At 46.0% G+C, this 14,468-nt stretch overlaps 1 protein-coding gene across 1 annotated transcript in view; it reads left to right on the top strand.

Annotated features, from left to right (window-relative positions):
* The window catches only part of LOC306787317 (EF-hand domain-containing protein 1-like), a gene marked incomplete at both ends in the record, with an annotated part of 36,338 nt that extends 24,899 nt beyond the window's left edge, over positions 1–11,439 (top strand). Inside the window, 2 exons of the mRNA XM_079282435.1 lie at positions 11,111–11,212; positions 11,296–11,439. Of these exons, the coding sequence (XP_079138561.1) occupies positions 11,111–11,212; positions 11,296–11,439 (246 nt within the window). The remainder of the gene's footprint in view (positions 1–11,110; positions 11,213–11,295) is intronic.
* Positions 11,440–14,468: the final 3,029 nt, after the last annotated feature.

The raw sequence follows: 14,468 nt of genomic DNA, 5'->3' as shown, positions 1-14,468 counted from the left end.
CCGCAATGCTAGATTATCACAACATCATAATAGCGATTGAATTATTTGGGAATAATGTTTTGCTCACCTATGATTTGAATTGTGTATGATAGTAGATGTAGGTAGAAGTAGTTAAAGTCATCTGCCCAGATGCCACCTTAGTCATCTGCCCAGATGCCAATGAACTCTGAACTTGAACACCATGAACTTGACCACTATGAACCTTGAACTCTATGAACAATGAACACTGCCTGTTTTAACCACTGCTTTTGGTCTCAGGAACACTTGGACTGTCTCACCTCTTCAGGTTTCCCCACCACATGGATGCACATGCCAGCCCTTGGTTTGCTCTAAAGACCGAAGCCAACATCTCGCTCTTCAGAACAAAGGGGGGATGTTGGGCTCTGGCCATATGGCTTAAACATGTGCTGTGGACAAAGACAATCAGGCCTTAACTTTTTCAAGCAAAGGTCTCATCCTGACTTGTAGTTTGAGGAGAGCAAAGGGATTTCACACTCAGGTGTGAATTCCCCCCCCCCCAAATAACCATGGTAACCGCGGCAATCTCATTGGCCGAGAGCCAAGAGACCCCAGGACCCCTGTGGTTCGACCTCTGTTCTATAAAACTATCTGCTGCCCCCACTTCTATGCTTTTTCCAACTCTCCCTCCGGGGTTAACAGGAGGCACACACCGCTCTCTTCGCCCGGACCCCCCCCCCTGTCCAGGCCACAGAGAATCCAGCTTTTTCCCGTCGACCTCCGTCGAACAGGGAGCACACCACGCTCTCTTTGCTCGGACACCCCCGTCCAGGCCACAGAAGAACCAACTTTCCCCGCCAGCGCAACGCTGGCCACGAGGAAGCAACGGCCCTTCAACCCTACTCAAACCCTGACAAGCCGTTTCGCTGGATGAAACAGCCCGCGATAACGAATCTGCTTCAGCGATCAGTTCAGCGCTTTTTGCTCCTTTTTCTTTTGGTGCACACATTCCGGCGAAGGAAAGACGACAACGCCTCCCTCCTTCACCGACGATTCCCGGTAAGACGCACGGACCACGCCGTCAGCCGAAGTTAGATCACCCTCCCTGCCGCGAGGACAGATCACGTCTGCGTTTGCTCCAGAGCGAGCTGCGCCACGACAGACCGAAACAGCGCCAGCTCAACGCCGCGCTGAGAAGCACCCCCCCCCCCCCCTTCCTCTCGAAGAAAAAGGACAACTTTGCTCACGAACCCTTCAACGTTGCAACGAAGCATCTACAAGTAAGATTCTTGGCATTTGGGCATAGCTTAGCTTAAATTAACTTAAGTTTAATTCAGGCCATTCATTTATATGTTGATATTCCCGTGTTTTTGTGTGTTTAAGACTGTCGCGTGATATTGAGGTATTACGCAATCATTACGGAGCAGAGAAGCTCCGCTGTATTTGTGTATCAACTATGACTGTTTCTTTTGGGATTATTTTCATTCATTGTCTTCCCCTCCGTGTGGAAGTTCTCTTTTCATTAACTCGACTCGGTGAGTGAGCTGAGGTGCGTGGTTTATCACGGCATAAGTTACCGGCAGTTCAAAGACGACAGCGGTATATTTATGCATGATAGAACCAGCAACCAGGCTCCCTACCACATCGCACGCCGAAGCGTGATTCACTTCGAGTTCTCGCTCCTTTTTTCTCTTTCCTCCTTTCACGAAACACACACACACACAGCTCCTAGTTCTACCCCTGGGGAACCTCGTTCAAACGAGCCTCACATCACGTGCTGCCCAGGCACACATGAATTACATACAGCAGCCTAACTGCCATTTTGGTCCGCGTCACTCGACTCCGCCATCTTTGTAGTTTTTAGCTGTAGTTCTTAAGGCCCCTCCCCTTTGGCCAGCGTCACTCAACGCCGCCATCTTTGTAGTCTTTAGCGTAGCTGTAAGACTCCTTCCTGTTCACCCACAGACCCACACACACACATACACATACACACACAGACATACACCCTCATCCATTTTATTCATTCTTTAGTTTAGGCATATAAAATTGTATGATAACGTTTGTTGGTTGCAATATTAATTGATTTGATCATTTATTATTTTGATTCAATAAACTCTGTTATACTTTCAGGAGCAGTCGTCTGTGATTACTTGTGCATATGTATTTGATAAGACTGTATGTAGTAGCCTGTGCTCGAACTCAAAAACCTTCACTGTCACTGAATGAATAGTCATACGCAGACTATTGACATTATGAGTGACTACTAATTATGAGACTTAGTTTTATCGTTTGGTTATTGGTCCCTGTTCGCAGGGTGGTGCCCCGTTTATATTAATAATCATTAATAATTGTTACATACATCAATAATTCTATTGATGTCAAGAATTCAGTTTCTTAAATGCTGATAACCCAAACACGCTCCTTTAGATCCCAACATAATGGTGCCCCGTGTGAGGGTACGTTATTCCAGTTTTGTTACAGTATATATGCACATTAATCCATAATTATTTTTGAATAATTAATTTTCCAAAAATATATTTTTTTCGAAAAATTATTTTTTTTCTTCTTTTGAATGATCCAAATTCCTGAAACTTATTTCCCAAAATAGGTAGGCTTTGATCTTCAAAATCTTGTCTTATTGTAATTAAATTTTTGATTTTAAATCCAGATTTTTAATCTTAATCTTTAATTCCCTTCTCGAAATTTTATTTCGTTTCCAGGTTTAATTATTCGTTTCATTTCTTAAACTAACAGCCAGCTGTGTAGTAGATTTGATCGTTTATTTGTAATACCTTGCTTGTTTTCTTAAATCCCTCCAAAGAAGTTACACACAGCTGTCACAGGCCCAAAGTGCTAAACCACATTAGCATTTTCGCACCTCTGGCTGCAAAGCAGTAGTGATACCTCAGAGCAGCAACAGTAGAAACGTAAGTCACAGAGCTAGACATTTCACTGTGCGCCTGCATGAACCGTAACACTAACAGTAATTAACATCTAACAGTAGAAATCCTAAGTTACAGAACTAGACATTTCACTGAGAACCGTAAACACTAACAGTTTCCGTTCTAACACTAGGGAATTAACAACCACTGGGAGTAGCACTCATTAGAGAGAATGAGTGACGAGAAATCCCCCATTCCTGGAGCTGTAGCTCCAGAAGACACCGCATTACGAGATGCGGTGGCTGATGTCCTCGGACTCACAGCAAAGGAAAGAGAGTACTTTGCAAAATACACTGCTGTCCTATGCGACGAGCAATTAGAGCAGCTGGTGGCTTATGTAAATAACCCAGCAGGTAACAGAGAGCGCCTGATTCAGGACGTAATCGGCGAAATACTGCTCATCTACCATCAGAAAATGCAGCTGCAAGCTGCCCGAACCCGGGCACAGAGCGACGAGCAGCAACGCGAGATCTGGACACTCCGAACAGAGGTTCAGGAGTTGTCACGTGACTGTAGAGCCCTACAGTCAGAAAATAGTAGCCTGCGCAGTGACCTCAGAGAGGTCAACCTAGAACTCTCTAAAGCATCAGAGAGTGATGACAAACTGAAAGCGCTTCAAGGTGTTCCAGCAACCCCGGTAGGTACTGCTACCCCCTACCGAGCCTTTCAGCCCAGTCATTTTTTGGTCTCGGCTCCCTCATTCCCCGAGACCCGAACCACCTTGCATTTCTTGAAGGCGACATCCCCAACCAGGAGGAGAGAGGACCAACACCAGGTCCTAGACAGCCCAGGTGGCTTCAAAACCACCTCAGGCGAACGCAATCCTCCACGCAGTTCACGCGCACAACAAGAACTGACCCCATCCCCCTCAGGGAGGGAGGATGATAGTCGTTACCACCATCGCGAGTATGGAGACTCAGACGACTCGGACGGCCCAGGCCCCATCAACCTTGGAGGCCTGCGTACTCGACAGATTGAGTCTCTGGCAAAAGACGTAGAGCGCTTCAATCCCGATAATCACGACTCGAGCATCGATGACTACCTAAGGGAGATCGATCGCTGCCTCCTCGACCTATCGCGCCCCTCATCGCGCGAAAAGCTAAAGCTAGTGTGGAAAACCACTGCGCGAAGCGTCCACGCTTTCATTGAAACGCTCCAGCCGAGCATCCGCGACTGCTACTCATCCCTTTGTCACGCCCTTAGGGAGGAGTACTCCCTGTACACCGACCCAGCTTCTGCCACCCTCGGCGCCTTTGCCATTTCCCAGGAAAGGCTAGAGTCTCCGAGAGACTACTTCAGGCGCTTGAGATCTGCGTACTTCCAAGGACGTAACGCCCCAGGTCTAGAAGAAGACCATGCCTTCAAGTCGCTATTCCTGCACAATCTCCACGACAACGTGAGATACGCTGTTACTATGCACTGCAGAACGAGTAACCTCACCATGCCAGAGATTAGGAAGTACGCGCAACTTGCATGGGAGACACGCGGACGGCCGACAAATCGGTACGAAGACACCGCCATAGTCTTAGGCATCCAACAGTCGAGCGACTCCGACCTAGCGTCGGAAGACGACGAGAGGACTTGGCCTAGCGAGCCCTGGTCACCCCCGAGGAACAAACGACCCTGGCGGTCGAAAGACCAACGGAACCAGGGGGGTGAAAGACGCCCTCAAGGGCAATATCAGGTAACGCTGACTCGCAGCCCACCTGACTAAGCCAAGTGACCTTTCCCCCTGCTGCCAAGTCGACGTGGTAGGGGGGGGGAAGAGAACTCAGCACACTTCTGGAAACGACCACTCCCATTCTCGCACCTCGTTCTTCAACCTTCTTGGGCGACCTTGTTCGCAAAGGCAATGCCCGTTATGTATATATCTATACATATTCGTCAGTCTTACTGGGGGGTCATAACACTCTTGCTCTACCCAACTCCGGGTCAGAAACGAGCCTCATGTGTTCCCCCACCTTTTCGCATACACCTCTAGGGTGCCACAACCTTAGAGGCCCTTCGAGCACCCTAGCTCGTAAAATCTTACGTCAACTAAGCCTTGTTCTCCTACTCTGTCATCATGAGCCACCTCCAGCTTGTTCAACAAAGCCATCGCCTTCTTTCAGCCGAGTCATCGCCCGGGCCTGTCAAGTCGCCAGTGCCGTAGGTAACTGAACTTGACCTGTGCGCCGGACGTGTCTCCATCTCTAATTAGGAGAGTGGGGGGAGGGAGATATCACCAGCCCGCCATGACACACTCCAGAGTGAAACTGTTCGCGACGTTTCCCTGAGTGCTGACGGTAACGTGGGATATCCGCCCTCGCCACTTGAACAGCGCGAGGGGGGGTGGATCTCTGACAACAGAAACTTAGAGAGATGTACTTCACAGGAAGTACACTCTAATCTCGCCAGTGCCGAACCCAACCGGCAGAATGGCCGCTTACTATTGACTACTAACGTTTAACTGCATGCTCCAACTCACCCTGTAGACATGCACTAACCGCTAACACATCCAACTTCAACCAGAACAGTTGCATGACCTGACAAACCATTGCGACTGTAAACTGATGCTCCACTCTCATAGAGAACCCTTTGCATGCTTTATAGACTCTACCAGAAGTAACCAGAGAAGACATAACCTCTGCCGTAGCAGTCAGATTTAACCCAGGACCTCATCCGAGAAGGCTCAGCTGTCAACAGCTGGAGCAGCGAGAGACCAGCCTAGCTAGTCACACTAGCCGTGCTAATGAAATCTGTAAATCTGCTACCACTACTGTTATGCAACCCTCACAGGTACCTCTGGCCTATAGTCTTGGCAACGCAACTCCAATATCGATAGATTCCAAAACTTAGACACAGGACTCGCTCTAAATCTACCGATTAGAGAGAGAGATAGACGCACATATCATGTACTAATAGATCCAGAAGCGACAGACTAACTGGATTCCCTCCTATTCATAACACCACGTAGCCAACCTACGACTGCTCCACCGACGGACTCCAGTCCTGTCTAGGAGTTGAACCAGTAACCACTGTTTGCCCCTCACCTGCTTCTTGTCTTTCTATTCTTTCCTTCTCTCTCTTTTGTGTTTTGTTTTGTTTATTTGGGTTGTTACTTTCTTTGACACTATGCCGCAATGCTAGATTATCACAACATCATAATAGCGATTGAATTATTTGGGAATAATGTTTTGCTCACCTGTGATTTGAATTGTGTATGATAGTAGATGTAGGTAGAAGTAGTTAAAGTCATCTGCCCAGATGCCACCTTAGTCATCTGCCCAGATGCCAATGAACTCTGAACTTGAACACCATGAACTTGACCACTATGAACCTTGAACTCTATGAACAATGAACACTGCCTGTTTTAACCACTGCTTTTGGTCTCAGGAACACTTGGACTGTCTCACCTCTTCAGGTTTCCCCACCACATGGATGCACATGCCAGCCCTTGGTTTGCTCTAAAGACCGAAGCCAACATCTCGCTCTTCAGAACAAAGGGGGGATGTTGGGCTCTGGCCATATGGCTTAAACATGTGCTGTGGACAAAGACAATCAGGCCTTAACTTTTTCAAGCAAAGGTCTCATCCTGAATTGTAGTTTGAGGAGAGCAAAGGGATTTCACACTCAGGTGTGAATTCCCCCCCCCCAAATAACCATGGTAACCGCGGCAATCTCATTGGCCGAGAGCCAAGAGACCCCAGGACCCCTGTGGTTCGACCTCTGTTCTATAAAACTATCTGCTGCCCCCACTTCTATGCTTTTTCCAACTCTCCCTCCGGGGTTAACAGGAGGCACACACCGCTCTCTTCGCCCGGACCCCCCCCCCTGTCCAGGCCACAGAGAATCCAGCTTTTTCCCGTCGACCTCCGTCGAACAGGGAGCACACCACGCTCTCTTTGCTCGGACACCCCCGTCCAGGCCACAGAAGAACCAACTTTCCCCGCCAGCGCAACGCTGGCCACGAGGAAGCAACGGCCCTTCAACCCTACTCAAACCCTGACAAGCCGTTTCGCTGGATGAAACAGCCCGCGATAACGAATCTGCTTCAGCGATCAGTTCAGCGCTTTTTGCTCCTTTTTCTTTTGGTGCACACATTCCGGCGAAGGAAAGACGACAACGCCTCCCTCCTTCACCGACGATTCCCGGTAAGACGCACGGACCACGCCGTCAGCCGAAGTTAGATCACCCTCCCTGCCGCGAGGACAGATCACGTCTGCGTTTGCTCCAGAGCGAGCTGCGCCACGACAGACCGAAACAGCGCCAGCTCAACGCCGCGCTGAGAAGCACCCCCCCCCCCTTCCTCTCGAAGAAAAAGGACAACTTTGCTCACGAACCCTTCAACGTTGCAACGAAGCATCTACAAGTAAGATTCTTGGCATTTGGGCATAGCTTAGCTTAAATTAACTTAAGTTTAATTCAGGCCATTCATTTATATGTTGATATTCCCGTGTTTTTGTGTGTTTAAGACTGTCGCGTGATATTGAGGTATTACGCAATCATTACGGAGCAGAGAAGCTCCGCTGTATTTGTGTATCAACTATGACTGTTTCTTTTGGGATTATTTTCATTCATTGTCTTCCCCTCCGTGTGGAAGTTCTCTTTTCATTAACTCGACTCGGTGAGTGAGCTGAGGTGCGTGGTTTATCACGGCATAAGTTACCGGCAGTTCAAAGACGACAGCGGTATATTTATGCATGATAGAACCAGCAACCAGGCTCCCTACCACATCGCACGCCGAAGCGTGATTCACTTCGAGTTCTCGCTCCTTTTTTCTCTTTCCTCCTTTCACGAAACACACACACACACAGCTCCTAGTTCTACCCCTGGGGAACCTCGTTCAAACGAGCCTCACATCACGTGCTGCCCAGGCACACGTGAATTACATACAGCAGCCTAACTGCCATTTTGGTCCGCGTCACTCGACTCCGCCATCTTTGTAGTTTTTAGCTGTAGTTCTTAAGGCCCCTCCCCTTTGGCCAGCGTCACTCGACGCCGCCATCTTTGTAGTCTTTAGCGTAGCTGTAAGACTCCTTCCTGTTCACCCACAGACCCACACACACACATACACATACACACACAGACATACACCCTCATCCATTTTATTCATTCTTTAGTTTAGGCATATAAAATTGTATGATAACGTTTGTTGGTTGCAATATTAATTGATTTGATCATTTATTATTTTGATTCAATAAACTCTGTTATACTTTCAGGAGCAGTCGTCTGTGATTACTTGTGCATATGTATTTGATAAGACTGTATGTAGTAGCCTGTGCTCGAACTCAAAAACCTTCACTGTCACTGAATGAATAGTCATACGCAGACTATTGACATTATGAGTGACTACTAATTATGAGACTTAGTTTTATCGTTTGGTTATTGGTCCCTGTTCGCAGGGTGGTGCCCCGTTTATATTAATAATCATTAATAATTGTTACATACATCAATAATTCTATTGATGTCAAGAATTCAGTTTCTTAAATGCTGATAACCCAAACACGCTCCTTTAGATCCCAACAAGTGTCACTCGGGCTGCTTGGGAGTGTCCAAAATGCATCAGAGAATATTAGTCTACTCAACGTACCAGAATGTTAGACTTGTAACCTCCCACCTTCAGGTAAGACCCTTGCTTGTAAGATTTAGAGGGAGATTTCAATGCATAAACCTCCAGACAATCAAGTTCTAACACGTGACTGTGAAAGGGGTTTTCCTTAAACCTTAGGAAAGTAGGCTACATAAATGCATAACAGTGCCAAATGTAACAAGCTCACTCATTTTCATGAAACAAAATTTCCCTGTGAGACTACAGAGCAGACAGATATACAAAAGCACTACATTTGAATGAACCTTTAGTCATAGTAATGTTTGGAGTTAGGAGAGGAGAGAGTCTCAGGTTTTACACGAATGCACTCACGAGTGCACGTGAATGCATTTGCACACTGAATTGGGTATAATTGTATATACGTGCAACTGTTTTGAGTGTGCTTGTGCAGCAGGATTTCATGTAGAATTTCAGCATACATTTTGGGACCGACTTGCAGTTTGGTAGTGGGTTTTTATAGAGTACTGGGTATAATGTTACCCGAGTAGATGAATCAAAGTGTTCCAGTCAAATTTACTGCTGTCTTTCTGGCACACAGAGATTTAAATCAAACAAAGAGCACACTTGTAACAGGAAGTGAGTCATTTTCTACAGTCTTGGCACCAGGTAATATGTGATGCACGCCGAGAGAAACAGCTCAATAACAAAACTAGAAGGGCGGGGCAGAGAAAAGAATAGGACCTGAAAACTTCATCAGCAACACCTTCTTAAGTTCCTCAGTGCCAGATGCATCATCCCGCCTCTTCACTCTTTTCCTTCATTCTTTCGTTATTTTCGTCTTTTTTTCTTTCTCCAACCCACATGCATGAAAGGAAATCTCTTCAGTTTGGCATTAGGTCACGGGAACAGAGGGGCAGGATTGGGTTAGCGCTGGGAGGAAGTAAAAACATTTGTAGAAGATTTAAGATGAACCTCAGCGGAGCGAGCGCATGATTGACAGTCATGGAGTAATGCTAGGAGCAACACAGCTAACTCAAAGAATAAGATCAGGAGCTGAGGTTATTTGGAGTTAAGTGTTTTGGGGCGAGTAGTTTCTTTCTCCAGCACTATTCCAGTACGTACGGTTAGAGAAGGGTGGAAAAGGTCGCAAAGGAAAATAAAAACATTGAGCAATATTTTTCTCTCCTTTTTATAATTCTTCAGTCGAATTTGCACCAATGCCAAAATCAGTAGTCCCCTGGCCAATGGTAACGAGGGAATTCCAGGCACAGTGTGCGTGAGTCAGTGCCAGCATTTGCCAAATTCACCCTGCCTGCCTCCCTTTAAATAGTCCAAGGAAATGTCCAAATGACCTTCTTACGACTCAGGCTTTCCTAAGTAGCACGCATCAACGCGTGACAGTGTGTTCAAAAATATACATAGCGACAAAACAGCAGGACTTTGGTGGTAGGGAAGCGTGCTTTTCATCTGTTTGGTTTTATTAGCGTAATGGTAAGGGAGCTGGATTCTGTCTGTGTCTGTGTTCCTCTATGTTGTGTCTTGGTTCTCAAAGCTTTGCCTGGCCTGGGCAGACCTTCAAAGGTTCACTGGACCTAAACGATTTGCCAGAGACGTACATCTGACCAGATCACTTCATCACACTTTAATAATCTATATCACAACACAATACAAATACAAACGGCAACTGCGGTTTCAGTAATACATTCTACATTACTAGAGTGCAGTCAAAGTACATACTGATGTTCCTACTCTGGGCAGTGATGGGCGCACACAAAAGCAGCCCTGCCCGAACAAACACCATGAAATAATAGTTTCTATTTTGAGGCACCGGATCTTTGGTCCACTTCAGTTCTGCCTAAATTTGTGCTTGAAACAATAACAATGAAGCGTGTTCAAACAAAAGCCTCATTCATACCAAGTGAAGCCCAGTTGAGCTGTTGAGGTGGTATGCATCTTGCTCAAAACCACTTTATGGTAATGATTTGTAAATAACCAAGACAATTAAATGAAGGGGAAAGTGATGGACTAGTTGGAGTGCCTCATAATCCTGCTCAGTGTTTAATTAAACAAAGTGTTTTATCAGTGGGCCACATTTGTGAGTGAGGCCCTTTTTTATGTGCAGCTCCAAAAACTATCTATAAATAGCGGGGGGGGGGGGGGGGGGGACCTTGGGCAGTTACTGAATCTGAAATCAGATATATCAGCAATTCACCTACATCAGTTCGGTCACCCGGGATATCCAAAAGTCCAAAAGAGGGAGGGAGGAGAGATATAAGGAAGTCAAGCAGAGAGGAGACAGATTCCAGCTCCTGGGGCTTTGAGTGCCGACTGCCAATCTACTTAAGATCAAGAATGCGTTAAAACAGCAGCTTTTCTGTGACAGACAGATGCAGTTCAACCTTCTGTACACCTGTAGATGTATCTTCCTTCTCTGATGTCACAATAATAACCACATTATCATTTTCATCATTCATTGCTTTGTAGTAGAGGATTTCATGGATTCATGTCAAATTCTGGCAGAGACCTCAGCAGCGCTCCTGAAAACATCTTTTCCCATCTGATTAGTGACAAGAGTAGCAGAAGCCCACTCCTTGCACTCCATCCCCTTTCTGCATTATTCCCATTATTTGTGTTCCCCCCTCTTCCTGTCCCCTGTCATATCTTTTCCTCTCATCTCTAGCCTCTCTCTGCCTACTGGTCCCATGTGGGTGTGGCCTGTGTCTTGCTGTGGCTGCAGCAGGAGGACTACCTGATGTGTCGCTGTGCAGAACAGGACCAAGGGGTCTGCCGTAGAAAAGGGGCTCTGTGCTGCATCTGCAGATCGCCTTACACAACCACTTCCTATTTCCGACCCACTCCTCACAGGCAGCCCTGTGTGCCAAGGACGAAAAAAGCGCAAACAGAGGGGTTCAGTCCACCAAGGGGCTGAGCACAGGACCCTCTTCATCCTCTCCCCAATGCTCCTCCTTGCTTCTCCCCTACCAGCTTCAGGATGGCTTTATTTTATAATTCACAAATATTCCCCTTTCTCAGGCATTGAGATCAACTGGATGCTCATTCCCTCTCTTCAATGGTGCTTGACGGACAAGCTGTGTCAGTGCTGCCCCCAGACTGGGAGGAGAAACGTGCTGGTGTTAATTATTTGTAATATGTCCGTCTGTCTGGCAGAGCCACGCCTCTGGCATCTGTCTTGTTACATAAGAAGGGAAAGAGATGAGCAAGGGTAATAGACAAAAGGACATCTTTGAGCTGAGCAAACAAGTTATAAAGATGCTTCATAGGTAAATGAGTCATGTAGTTTCCTGTGTAAAAACTGTTACTGCATGAGAACCCTCACAGTCACAGTTAAAGGTGCAGAGGTGAATGGGTAAACAAAACAAAAAACCCTGTCTGAGGGGGAGGGGAGCAGGTGGGTTTGGGGGTTGGAGTCGTGTTGCTATTCCTGGAATGCACACTTTGTCCCATCTAGACCTGGCAACAGTGGGTAGCACAGGAGCTTGGGGATAGTGGACTAGCCAAGTGTGGAAAAGCCAAGTGTGCGCTGCACCACTACCATGCTGATGAATTATGCACACAGTATAAACAGTTTACGTGGAGTTCATGAGGCCGTGGAGACTCGTATTTATAATTCCTGCGCGGTAGCGATAACACATCGAATCGTATCGCTAATGAGGATCTTCATCGTGCAGCTACGGCGCAAACTCATCATTCTTCACCTGATACGTGTGTAGTACGTAACTTGTTGATTCTGGCTGTATCACCTGACATAGAAACTCCACCCCCCCCACACCCCCCCCCCCCACCCCTCCTACTGTCCCCTAAGCAACAGCCCATGAACAAGCTCATCAATTGTACAGGCCTGTTGGCTCTGCGGTTCCAGAACAAAGGGCAGGCGACTGAAGTGGGCGGCCCGAAACAATGTGGCTTGTAACAATGTGGCTTGTTACAATGTGGCTTGTTACAATGTGGCTTGTTACAATGTGGCTTGTAACAATGTGGCTTGTTACAATGTGGCTTGTTACAATGTGGCTTGTTACAATGTGGCTTGTAACAATGTGGCTTGTTACAATGTGGCTTGTTACAATGTGGCTTGTAACAATGTGGCTTGTTACAATGTGGCTTGTTACAATGTGGCTTGTAACAATGTGGCTTGTAACAATGTGGCTTGTAACAATGTGGTTTGTAACAATGTGGCTTGTAACAATGTGGCTTGTTACAATGTGGCTTGTTACAATGTGGCTTGTAACAATGTGGCTTGTTACAATGTGGCTTGTTACAATGTGGCTTGTTACAATGTGGCTTGTTACAATGTGGCTTGTTACAATGTGGCTTGTAACAATGTGGATTGTTACAATGTGGCTTGTGGCTTGTGTCCAGCAGATATTCCGGTCTGACATCATTATTGTTATGTAATTTATTAGGGTTTACATAAAGTGAGACACGATAGTTTCATTGAATGCATGCAGGCCTTTTTCATCGTCTGTCTCATCTGAATAAAAACATAAAGTGAGTCACATTGACCTTGTTTTCATTATTTCACAGCAACTCCTTCAAAGAGATTTCAAGCGGATGACACTTCACAAAGTGTCTTCGATGAGGACGATCACGCAGTACGAGACTATGATGTGCGAGTAGTTAAAAATAACACATGTGCTTTCAAGTTGCAGCGAAAATAACATTGGCAGTGTCAGTTTGCGAAAAAGAAACAGGACACTGAATCCTGCCAGGAACCCAAGAACAGATTCAAGGCTAAAACAGCTAAAACATGTTGAAGTTTGTTGACTGTTTTCTTGAACAAATTGAAACAGCTGAGAATTCATTCTTTGTCTGACGATGGCAACACTGACAGTAAATAAAACAAAAGAAGTAGAATATCTGCTGTCTGACCCTCTTATTGGCTCGTGGGATGAGAATATGTTTACATCAACAGTATTCATAAAGTGCATAATAACTAAAGTGCATGACCACAGCATTCGGTTACAGTGTATGTGCTCTGGCTGTTGGTTGAGTCTATTCAGATTTTGCCCGGAGACTTTCTATTGACGATGAACAGCAAAATCTGAAGCGTAGTACAGCAAAGGCTTGGCGGCTATAGCTGTTCAATGAGACAGGTGAGTTCTGCTGTAGTGTGTTCTATTAAAGCGAAGCAAACAAACAGAGCTGTGGAGGCAAACTGGTGACAAATACCTTCATCAACATCTGAAAAAGACTCCTCATTGAGAATGTCTTGCCCGGACTGTGTGATTTGAGTACACATACAGTGAAACATGCGCATGTTAATGAAAAACGACATCACATAGCACAGTCACAAGTGTACGGAAATCATGCAGGGTATCGACATTGCTTTTTTGTAATCAAATCGTGAAGTCACAGCAATGGTTTGCACGTATTAATCAATGCAACTTTAGTACTAAATGTGTGAAACATCGTAGAATGAAGCAGTCATTTGAGCATTCTTCACATACCTTCATCGTCGGACATGTCGAGGAACTCATTCATGGTCTCTGGGACATTGATTTTGTGTTTTTCTGATGCACTCTGTAAATGTGGAAAAAAGATGGACAACTGAAACATTCAGTTTTGCCAAAATAAATTATTTTTTTCTCAAACATATTACATTTTTCTGGATAAATCCCTGAAACTTTAAACCTGTTCCAGAAGGAAAATATGAGTTACAATGATGTAATCACCCTTGATCTTTAAGTTACTTCACTGTGCATGAAACAGTTACGACTAATACACTTTGCTGCTGATTGTGCAGAATCCTCTCAGTGACCTCTTTGTCCGTCTCTTCACTCACCCCCCCACTCTCACTCCTGTCACCTCGCCGTCATCCTTCTGCCTCTCCCGCCCCCCAACCCCCCTTCTCCCAGACACGTGTGTGGGACAGATCGCTGTTAGTGACCTGAGCTATTTGAGGAGAAACTTTAAGCTCCAATCTAAGCCCTCTTTCTCTCTTAATCAGGACAACTTCCCACATGTGACACAGCGTGACTATTTGCAGGTTTCATTCGATCACTGCATTTACAGTTTGTTGC

This window comes from Melanostigma gelatinosum, assembly GCF_949748355.1.
Source record: "Melanostigma gelatinosum genome assembly, chromosome: 13".
Lineage (NCBI taxonomy): Eukaryota > Metazoa > Chordata > Actinopteri > Perciformes > Zoarcidae > Melanostigma > Melanostigma gelatinosum.
This window is presented reverse-complemented; position numbering and strand designations above follow the sequence as displayed.